The 10,487-nt window shown below is 49.5% G+C and overlaps 1 protein-coding gene across 6 annotated transcripts in view; it reads right to left on the bottom strand.

The window, feature by feature from the left end:
- Positions 1 to 2,913: 2,913 nt before the first annotated feature.
- Positions 2,914 to 10,487, bottom strand: part of LOC110479561 (axonemal central pair apparatus protein HYDIN) — a 33,283-nt gene continuing 25,709 nt past the window's right edge. For 5 of the 6 annotated variants that reach the window (XM_085589451.1, XM_085589454.1, XM_085589453.1 and 2 more), the window contains 3 exons: positions 8,944 to 9,121; positions 7,917 to 8,031; positions 2,914 to 7,312 (listed from right to left, as the gene is read on the bottom strand). In XM_085589451.1, coding sequence (XP_085445577.1) covers positions 7,234 to 7,312; positions 7,917 to 8,031; positions 8,944 to 9,121 — 372 coding nt within the window. In that variant the 3' untranslated portion in view covers positions 2,914 to 7,233. The remainder of the gene's footprint in view (positions 7,313 to 7,916; positions 8,032 to 8,943; positions 9,122 to 10,487) is intronic. The other variant, XM_085589450.1, reaches the window with a different exon arrangement.

Below are 10,487 nucleotides of genomic sequence, written 5' to 3'. Positions count from 1 at the left end.
GGTAGCCTTGACAGGGAATTTTACAGCCTGAATTCTCAGAGTAAATGCTCGGTCTGGGTGCGCACTCACCACTGAGAAATAACTGATGCTGGTTTGGGGCAGGTGAGGCAGCTCCTCCCCATCACAAAGAGAGAAGCTTGCAGTATTCAGCAGGGCTAGGAGTGGGCATTTTCAAGGCTGCAGTCTGGAATCGGTGTCAAAGGGAACCAAGTGATGATCAAATCCTCCTGCAGCTTCTCGGTGAGCTGTAGTTCAGACAATAAAGAGCTGAACTCCAGTGACACTTTCATCCTACCAGGATACTCACCACAAGGGTTAAGCCATAATTGGTGCCCAAATGGATATTTGTGTCCTTCCTAGGTTTTCCTTACACCCAGAGCTTTAGTTGAATGTTTTAATGTAGCCTGATAGCAAGGTGTGTTTAACAAATCTGGTCTTGCCAGAAAGCTTTTGCTACTCTGAGACTGTGCTCTACACATGGACCATCAGAAGAATTAAGGCAAAATCTGCCCTTTCCTTACCATGAAACAAGAGCTGGAGGATATCACACATGGGTGATGAGCTTTTGCAAGGAAGAATTTGCTGCTCTTCTCTTCACCAGGTGACCATGTGTTCCAACACAGTGATGGAATTCTGTCGGAGAATGCTGGTGGACCTGGAGGGTGTTGGCGAGGGAATGGCATCACTGGTCATCACAGCCAGGTACCAGCCCTTCCCTGGCCTCCCCCAGCCGCTGCCTTGCACGGGGTTTGCTGGCTGCAGCTCCCAAGGAGAAGTGCTGTCTAATGACCTCCTGTTGTGCCCAGCTGGACATGAGAACAGCGGTGCTTGGACAGCAGCCTGTGCTGAAAAGCACCCCTGCTCACAGCCCAGCACGGTCCTGGGCCCTTTTCTAAAGGGACCAGGAATGATAAATTTTATTGGCCTGGTTTTTGCTGCTTGAGCTGGAGCAAATTTCCTAAGGGCCTCCTCTCCTTCTTCCTGCAAGAGGTGGAGTTGTGCTGGTTGTGGCCACCCTGCACTGGTTTGGGACACACCAAGCAGCCTGCTGAGAGTCAGGGTCTGGTTCTGTCAATGAGGGACATGGCAGGGGAAGTGGCTCACAGCAAGAGTGGTGAGGGCAAGGTCTTACAAGGGGAAAACAGCCCTTGATGTGGCAGGTCAGCTCTAGTTTTTCTCCCTCTCTCTGCTTCCCATTTTGAGCTTTAATGTTCCCAGGCTCAACCCAAAAGTCGTTCTTGCTGCAGCAGAATTCATCCTGCTATGCTGCTCTGGCTGTCATTTAATGACAGGAGGGATGCAGCTCCCTGGTGCTGTTCCCTGTCCCAGGCAGAGCCAGTCAGTGCCTGGGCTGCCATTTTGTCAAGCAAGTGCAACTGGGGACAGTCAGTGCATGGAGCTGTGGAGTGAGGGACCGAGGGAGCTGTAGGACCTGGGAGGGGAGATCACCCACTCTGCAGGGCAGGGGGTGTCTCGTGCCCTCCAAGCAGAGACCAGAATCACAGAGCTCTGGACAGCTGGCAGGAATCTACCCAAGTCCAAGGCTGACAGACTTTGGCAAGATCCTAGCATTACAGCCTACTTCATGAAGCTTTATCCTCTTCAACAACAGTCTCGTCCCTGCAGATTTCAGGATGGAGATTGTAAGTATCTGTGGGGCTGTTTTCCAGGGAAATTGACTGGTCAGTAGCTGCCATGACTTGGTTTTTATATGCAAGATTTCCATATGGCCCTGTGTGAGAGGAGGCAAGATACTCCAATGTTCCATCTGAGCAAGGCAAGAGGAACCTGGCTCTGGAGTGGTGTTAGCTGGGGCACCCCTCAGTGAAACCAGGTGCAGAGATGTTGGAGCAGAAACTAGTCTGCATTGTGTTGACAAGTTCTCCCTTAATTTTATCTTTTTCTTTAGCTGTGTGTGTCACATTTTTGGAGCTCTGAGATCGAGAGAAACCTGTGCTCCTTTGCTTCCCAGAGAACGTGGACTTCCCTATGGTTTCCCTGTTCCATCTGCATTTGCTTTGTGCCAGACTGCTGTTCATAGTAGAGAGCAGGGTGCGGGGTCTGTCCTCAGACTGCTCGTGGGGAGGCAATTTTCACACCTCCTGTGGGTCAGGCCAGCTGGGCTGTCCACACAAAGATGTGTGGGGCTGTGCACCCCCACAGCCTGTGATCTCTGTGCCATTGAAGAGCATCTTTGGGCACCAGCTGCAGAGAAAGGCCGTTCAATATTGGAGGCTGCACAGGGCAGAAGGAGCTGGGGCTGCTCCCCTGGCAGGGGGAGCAGGGGTGGTGCAGCCAGGAAGGGCCTGGGCTGGGTGGGATGTCTGCTGGAGGGGGAGCTCTGTGAGAGGCTTGAGGTTTGTTCTTCTTCATGCTGGGTGTGTTGGACTTGTGGAGTTGGTTAAAACCTGATACTAAGGACTTGTTTGTGGCCTTGAGCCTTTGTGAGAAGCCAGGAGACAGAAAGCAGCTTTCCTTGGCACACACTCCAGAGAAAGACTGGGGAAGGAACACACTCCTGAGGATAAGCGTCCCTTGGGTTGGGCAAAACTGGGTTGATGGGGTGAGTCCATTAAAGAAGAGGAAAAGATAGGTTGTAGGAGCTCTGCTGTTGCCCAGTACTGTATTTAAGGGATTTTAAGCCTTTATGATTTTTATCCTCCCCTCCTTAGTCTTTTTTGCTTATATCCCACAAGACACCAGGGTGTATGGTTCCCATCCTAAATGCATATTATGCTTGTCTTACAGGCTCGCAAACCCCACTGTGTTGTGGCACACACTCCCCTCGCCGCGGTACCCCGAGCGGTGCCGTGCTGGGCTGGGCGGTGAGGGAAGAGAACGGGCGGCCGCTCCCCCTGCGAAGCTCTGCTGTCCCAGTTGGTGGCGCGGGGACAGACGAAGGCGACATGGGACTTGGGGGTGAACAGGATGGTTTTATTCAGTGAGCCCCAAGACCCCCTCGGGAGCGGGAGCAGAGGTTTTATATAAGAATTCAGGAGGAGGGGTATAGGCACAGCAACCAATAAAGGAATAGCAGGGGAGGAGTTTAGGGCAGGACTAACATATGACAAAGCTATCAGGGGAAGCAAGGGAGTGGAATAGCACAAAGTAACCAAAAGGGTGTTGAGCCTCACTAAATAGACAGGGAATGCTCTGGAAGCAGAGGAGGGGGCTAGGATGAATGACAGGGAAGGTTCCAGGGAAAGGGGCAGGGAAAGGGAGGATTGACAACTTGGAGATGAGGGGGTTAGGGGAGAGCTAGGGAAGATTGACAACTGGGGAGAGGAGGAGATTAGGGATGGGGGGGTGAACAGATATTGAACAAATAACAAATGAAAGAAAAACACACCACCGCATCTCCCCCTTTCTTTTTATAAAAGGAAGGAGAATTCTGCGGTTTAAGCAAATTAATATAACACACAAATAATAGAAAATTCATACACTAAATACAGTAAATACAGTAAAATACAGTAAAATCATATAGCAAATGATGGTTGGAAACACAACAAAGAGCAGCAAATAACTAAATTCTGATTTCCCAAAAACAGGAGAATAAGGGAAAAATATTTAAGTTGAAAAACATCAGAAAATAATAACTTAATCATAATTACAACAAAACAACTTACTATTTAATCAAATTGTAACATTACATATTATTAAAAAGACATAAGTTGAAAGACATCAAAAAGGATAAACTAATTATATTTACAACACATGAAACATATAAAAACTTCATCTGGAATATATAAAATTGTCCTAAACGAAACTCCAAATTAAGGGTACAAAGCACAGCAGGATTTGTGACTTCATCTGATTTAGAACTTGATTTGTCACGGCACTTGCGATGTTCAGCTTCTTAAAATTCCCAGAGCAGAGTCAGGTCAGCGGACAGTGATGTGGTTTGTCCAATTTGAATGTTTGTTTGAGAGGTGGGCATAATATCTTGAGTATTAATTAAATGGGATGATCTTTTTTTCTATAAAATATAACTCAACAAACAGATTATTCAAAAAATAATCAAAAGCAAAAAGAGGAATTCGTAGTTAAATAAAAAGGAACATTGGGTAGGGTACATTAAGGAATAGGATGGGGGGGGGACTAGGATGCCGCTCTCTTAGGGGGAAAACAAGATGACGGATCCCCAGTCCCAGGTTTCGACTCTATTTCCTCGGGAGAAGGTCCCTCCCGACCTTCCCCCCGGAGGAAGAGCCAGAAGAAGGACGGGGGAATATCCAACCCCGCCTCCCCACAATAGGGACTAGCCTCGTGCAGGGACGGTGCAGGGCTATTGGGAGAGAAATGGGACTGGCGGGAAGCCAGGGGCGGAAAAGAAGGGTCAAGGCGGGAAATGGGTCCCGAGCGGCGTGGGCAGCGCCATCTTGGGAGGGGGTGCCAGATACACTGCACTTGGCCTGAGCAGTGTCCGGCAGGGCACTTGGGGCGGCTCGGCCACAGCAATCCCCAAGGGAGGATAGGGAAAAGGTTTAGGAAAGTCCGAGGGGATGGGGGCATAGGGAGCTTCACAGAAGCCAACAGGGGAAATGTACAGGAGGGGAGCCCGATGCAGCTGGATGTTGGTGCAATGCGTGGGTGTAAAGGGCCTCTTTTAACAACCCTCCCATAGTTAACGTGTCGCCTTTAAATGTCTGTCCCACTTGTGTCTTCTCTACCCCCTCCGTCCAGCCCAGAATGGGGAGGGGAGGATAGAGAAGACAATATTTTCGAGGGGAAGAAAAAGCGATCTAATATGGGTTGCCACAAAAGACTGGGCAAAGAATAGCACTCAGTGCTAACCCCCCCCAGAAAAGGAAAACCCACCCGCCTGCCAGGGACATGCAGGGATACAGCCCCAGTCTGGGCGCGGGCGGGGGTTAAAACGCAAAAAGAAAAGCGGCAAACCCAGCCGTCCGTCGGGGCGGCCCCCACCCCATCTAGCCCACCTTACCCTCCAGGCCCGGGCGGTGATGACCTGAATCTTCTCCTCGACTCGATGGAAAAGTTGCGCTAAAACTGGGGATGTTCCTTCCCGGTTTGGCCCTTCCGGAGGCCTGGGTGTTCCCGTTAAACCAAAGCTCGTCCCCGAAGCCTTGGTTTCGGCCACTATCTGCCTCCGGTGGTCTTGCTGCAGATGCCTTTCTTCAGGCTCAACTCGTGAGCCACTGCCAAACCGCACTCTTTGTCCTCGGGTAAGTCCACCCACTTAAAGCTTCTGCAGCCCAGCGGCCCCCGCAGCGCGGCTGCTCCAGGGCGGGTAGAGAGCGCAGTGGCGAGGACGAAGAACACCACACCACTGCTTTGCCATTGATCCCAGCACAGGAGTGATCCCTGCTAGGGGTGAGGTGCCTGTGACTATCACAGCAACCCTGGATCACACTGGGAATTCTGCTGACATTGTCCGGTTGTTCCTTGGGAACGACTTTGCAATCCCGTCTGGCTGGTGGCTTTGGGCACTGGCACACAATTGTCATAGACAAAACAGTTGCCCCAGAGCTCAACCTGGGATACCAATTCAAGCAGGAGATCTCTGCACTCCCACTTCTCCTGTCTCAACAAGGAGCAGTTTTGCTGCAGTCCTTCCGACAAGATCTTCTTCAGTGTTCAAAGCACTGACTCCTTCCCTGAAGGCAGGGATTTGTTGCCCTGATTTTTAAAAGTGTTTTATAGTTCTTTTGAATGTTTTAAAGTTCTCATAAAACTTTTTTAGACTTCTGATAATATTTACATATTTGAGAGTCAGAGTTCCCACACAATTTCATGTATAAATAGAATAGATTACATATTTCTCTGTGGGTGGAGAGAAATGATTGATTGATTGATGGATCTTTGGACCAGTGTGGTTGGAGAGGTGGTAATTCCATCCTCCAATCCACGTTCAGCTTTGGAATTCTATAAATATCAAATGTTTGAATAAAACGTGGTCTTTTTCTCTTTTGAACGAACCAAACTTCAGTGTACTCATTTAGTGTCCAGTGGCAAACAGAGATTCCTTTAGAAACATGTGATGGCCAGTTGAGAGTTGTTAGACACCCTCAAAAGCCACCGACAGGAAAGCCATTTGCTAAATTGCCACTGAATTGTCTTTAGTTCTAATACATTGATGTCCTCACTTGATCAAGTAATGCTCAAGTGATGATGGCAGGCTCCCCCAGAACAAAAGGTTCCAGAAATGGTGCCCAGATGGGGTGGTCCCTCTGTGTGGGTGCTCGTGGGGATGCTCCTCCTGTTAAACTCAGAAGCAAAGTGGCACAAATTAGAGCAGTGATTTTCACTTTAGAGTACCTTTGCCTTTGGGAATGCACCTCAGAGAGGCTGCTCTTCAGCAGTTTGAAATCCCATTCTGGATGGGAAAGTGTCCAGAAGGTAGAGGCAGAGCTGCAGCATCCAGCCCAGCCTTGCAGGCTTCCCTTGCACCCGGCAAGGAGCCGAATGCTGGAAGGCTCCTGCCACCCTCTCCCTGGGTCACTGGAGCTCCTTGCATGCCCCAGCAGCTTCCTGGTGCCTCTGAGTGCAGATCCAACTAAGATCCAGTTGTGTCCCCAGATAAAATCCTGAAGCAGCTCCAGAGGAGCCTTGTTGCTTTGTCTCTGTGAGTTCTGCACTGCCAAAGACTGTAAACCTGTGGGTTTCCAGCCAAACCTGCTCATATTAGAGCCCTTTAGACCTGCTTCTATTTTATACTGCAGTGACAAGATTGAGATCCTCTTTTAGTAGTAAGTTTAGTCATAATGATCCACATCATCAGCGTCATACCTCTCACACCTGACCCAGAGTCTTCTCCCTACGAGTGCCACTCCAATCCCCAGTGTTATCTGGGCCAAAGTACCACCAAGGTAACGTGTTCACTGTCAGAGCATCACCCATGATCATCAGAAGGGCGTCTCTGGCTTCATGATAAGGGTTTAGAGTATTAGCTGTCCAATTCCCGTGGCAAGGGTCATGGTGGGACTTCAAGCAGTGCTTAGGGCAGGCTATAAATGCTCCAGGTGCTTCACAGAGGTGGACAGAATCCAGTTCTCTATCCTGAAAAGCTTCATCTGGGAGAAGAGGAAGACTGCACAGGATCTCATGGAATGTGCCCCTTGCCTGGGCAGAGAGCTCAGCATTCACAGATTTCTTCACACAGGATATTATTCTCCCTGCTTTATTGGTAAACAAGATGTGTCAAAGCTGATCCTCAAGGTTCTTATGGCTCAGTAGGTTCTTCAAAGAGCTTTCCAGTTTCCCTTGAACTTCTCAAGGTTTGTCTTCTGGAGAATAGACGGATGATTCAATTTCTTTATCCTCAGCAGAAATCGCAAGGTTGGCAGTAGCACTGCAGAAGAAACCATGTCATTCATTCATTCATTCATGTCATTCCCATCATACAGGTATAAAAATTGGCTTTTTATTTTTTTTTAATAATAATTTTTTCTGCTTAACCTCTGTATTCCAGAACAGGAGAGAAATGCTTTGTGGAATCAGGCACCAATCAACAAAGTACATGAGGGCTATCATGAATAAGGCCATTTGGAGATCACAACGTTCACCAGTTCAGTTGCTCTTTTTGCATTTACACAGCAAGTGAAGAAGAGTTTGCTGGTGCTTGGCCCTTCACTGATTCTGAATATTCTGACTTTATAGGTATAAACACTTAAATACAAATATCTCTCTCAGTCACAAAAGAGAACACACCACAAACTGCAAATTCAGCAAGTGGCCCAGAAATCTTATAATCTGATTATGGCAGTGTCTTATCTGAGAGCTCAAAGGACAGGGGATGGGCTGGCCACAAGCAAGGGCAACTTTGGGAGAGAGCACAGGTGCTACTCCTCCAATTTCCCAAGTGATAATAACCCTCCCACCTCTCCCACCAGAGCCAGCATGCTGCTGGGAAGCCTTTCAGCTGAAGAGACCCTGGAGAGATGTTGGACACTAGCCTGTTGTTCAGCTGTGACGGTGACTCTGTGACCAGAGATGATGAGAGATGATTCCTCCCTTTCCCTTTCTTCTTCCTCCATTTTTTTTCTTCCTCTTGCACTACCCCCTCATCTTCTGAAGGAAAAAAATTTCCATAAATAAAAGACATGGCACATTCCCAATCCCATTTAAGTTGAGAAGACCCACTTCCCCTACACTGGCCCCTCCCAGAAACAATGGATGCTGCTGCTCCTCTCGGAATCCTCACGTTCATTCTCACTTAGCTTCCTCCTCACAGGGGATCATGTCATCCTGTTACAGAATTTCTGAGAGAGAGAGGGCATGATTTATGTCTGGAGTGAGAATTGAGCTACCCACTCAGACTAGGCCCCTGATAAGCAGCCTTGATGGGGCTTAGAAGCCTTTGATGCAGTGAGAATTCAGTTGTGGTGCAGTTAGAAATTATGCTAAGGTAACTAGAAAGTAATCAGCTATCAGAGTGTGAATTAGAGTAGAGCTGCAGTGTGAAAAGCCTGACCACCTTAACGCAAAGGTAAACAATGTTAGCTTGCCAATCAGAGTGCCTTTGTAAACTGTAAACTATGTAGAAGTGTATATAAACTGCCATCTTCTCACAAATAGAGGGGGAGAACGTTGCATTAATCATATTGGCTGGATGTGCGTTCTGCCCTGTCCAGCTTTCCCGTTTTATGAGGTCCCTGGCTTTGATCATCCCCTGCAAAGTCATGCACATCCAAGCTGGCACAAAACCCTGCCAGCCTCTCTTGCAGCTTTCCCAAGCTTTTCTGCCTAGCCATCACCTTTCCAGGCCTACAACAATGTGCTGGCAAGATCTGCAGGATGGTTCCTGGGGAAAAGCCTAAATGGACTCAACTGCTCAAAGTCAGGAAGCAACCAGAGAGGCCAAAGTGTTGGTCTGGCAGCCCTGCAACTTCCAGACTTGTGGAGATGGGTGGGAGCTGCCCGATGTGCGATGGTAGGGGGAAAAACAGGGGATCTTCCTGGGAGACCACAGACTGTGCTCACCTTTCAACATCCTGGGTTGGTCCTCGGTAACTCCAGGGAGTGTTCCCTCTCCCTTCAGGAAGATTTCTGCTGGTTCCAGATAGGCCACTTGGACCTGGAAAGTCTTGCAGAAGACACCTAGCTTTCCTGGCAGATAATAGATTTTCAACACTTGCTTCTCGCCAGGTGCAATGCAGCCCTGCAGGGACAGGAGAGGAGGAAGGGACTGCATCAAAGGCTTGATGTGGGATGGCTCAGGGGACAGACAGGCTAAGACAGCTTCTCATCTAGAAGAAACCATCAGAGCACGTCACTTTCTAGCTCCCTTGTGCCCAAAAGCTTGTGCCTCCAACCCTGGGGTGCAGTGAGTCCTCCTGAGCTCTCACAAGGCTGCAGCCCCAGCACAGCCTGATGTGAGCACAGCTCTGCTGCTCGTGGCATATGCCCTCTGCCAGCAAGGGCCATGCCCAAAAAATAAAACCTCTTTGCCAGGCTCTGTGGAAGAGGACTCAAGTGCCTGCACTCTCAGGAGGGCCAGGAGCTCCTGGCACAGCACATCAGCAATTCTGGCTGGTGCCCAAGGGCCTGACCCCTTATTCATGATCCCAACAAAAACACCTTCTGCCTCTGCAGTTACACCACCCTGACTCATGGTTTCCTGCACACATACAGCTCTGGAAATGCAGGAGCAGAGACTAGGATGAATTCTGGGGATGGAGTGATGGCAGGAAGGGCCATCCTCCTCTTTGGGCTTTCAGAAATGCTGTCCAAGCCCCAGGCCTGGGCTCACAGCAGCGAGGTTGAAGGGAAACACGGCTCTGGGTGACAGGACACGGCTGCAGCATTCCTTGGCTCAGCCCTGCACACCGGGCCGGATCCTCGGCTCCCCATTCCTGTTCCCCATGCAGGGAGAAGCGGCTGAGCAGGACAAGCCCTGCCCTGGGTCTCCTGAGTTACTCCAGCACACAACTGGCTGCAGCCAAAGGGAGCCCGGCCAAGCTGCCAGCGCCAGGATGCTGCTCCAGCAGCTGAGTGCACGGCCCAGCAGAGCTGTGTCTGCAGATGCCCACAGGAGGAGGGCACCAGCGTGTCACCCCTTGCATGAGACACACACGAAATAATGGGAAAGCCTTTTGGCTTCCCCTTGGTTGCAGTGCATGGTTTTGATTGTAATTCCACCCTAGGAGTAAGTTTTGTAATCCCCCCCCACCCATTTTGTACTGTTATGGCATAGTTTATTCTCAATGGATTGTTCCTTTCCCCCTGTATTGTCAGTTTTGCCCTAGTTATCCATCTCCCCTAAGGCCTGCCCTTTTGTTCCCTGTTCCTGCTCCCATGAATGCCAATCCCTTCCCATGCCTGCCCCTTTCTCTAGAAACTTCCCTATCCATTTTGTACCCTTTGAGGCCCCACTGGCTTAAGATGTTCTCCTCCCCTGTAATCCCCTATTGGTTTAAACATTGTATTCCCGCCTCGTGTTCCACCCCCAGTTCCTCCCAATGGATTAAAGATTGTAGCCGCCCCTAAGACCTCCCCATACAGAAGTCGATGGAGGGCTTTGTTCC

The sequence above is a fragment of the Lonchura striata genome, chromosome 11 (assembly GCF_050655825.1).
Source record: "Lonchura striata isolate lonStrDom1 chromosome 11, ASM5065582v1, whole genome shotgun sequence".
NCBI lineage: Eukaryota > Metazoa > Chordata > Aves > Passeriformes > Estrildidae > Lonchura > Lonchura striata.
This window is presented reverse-complemented; position numbering and strand designations above follow the sequence as displayed.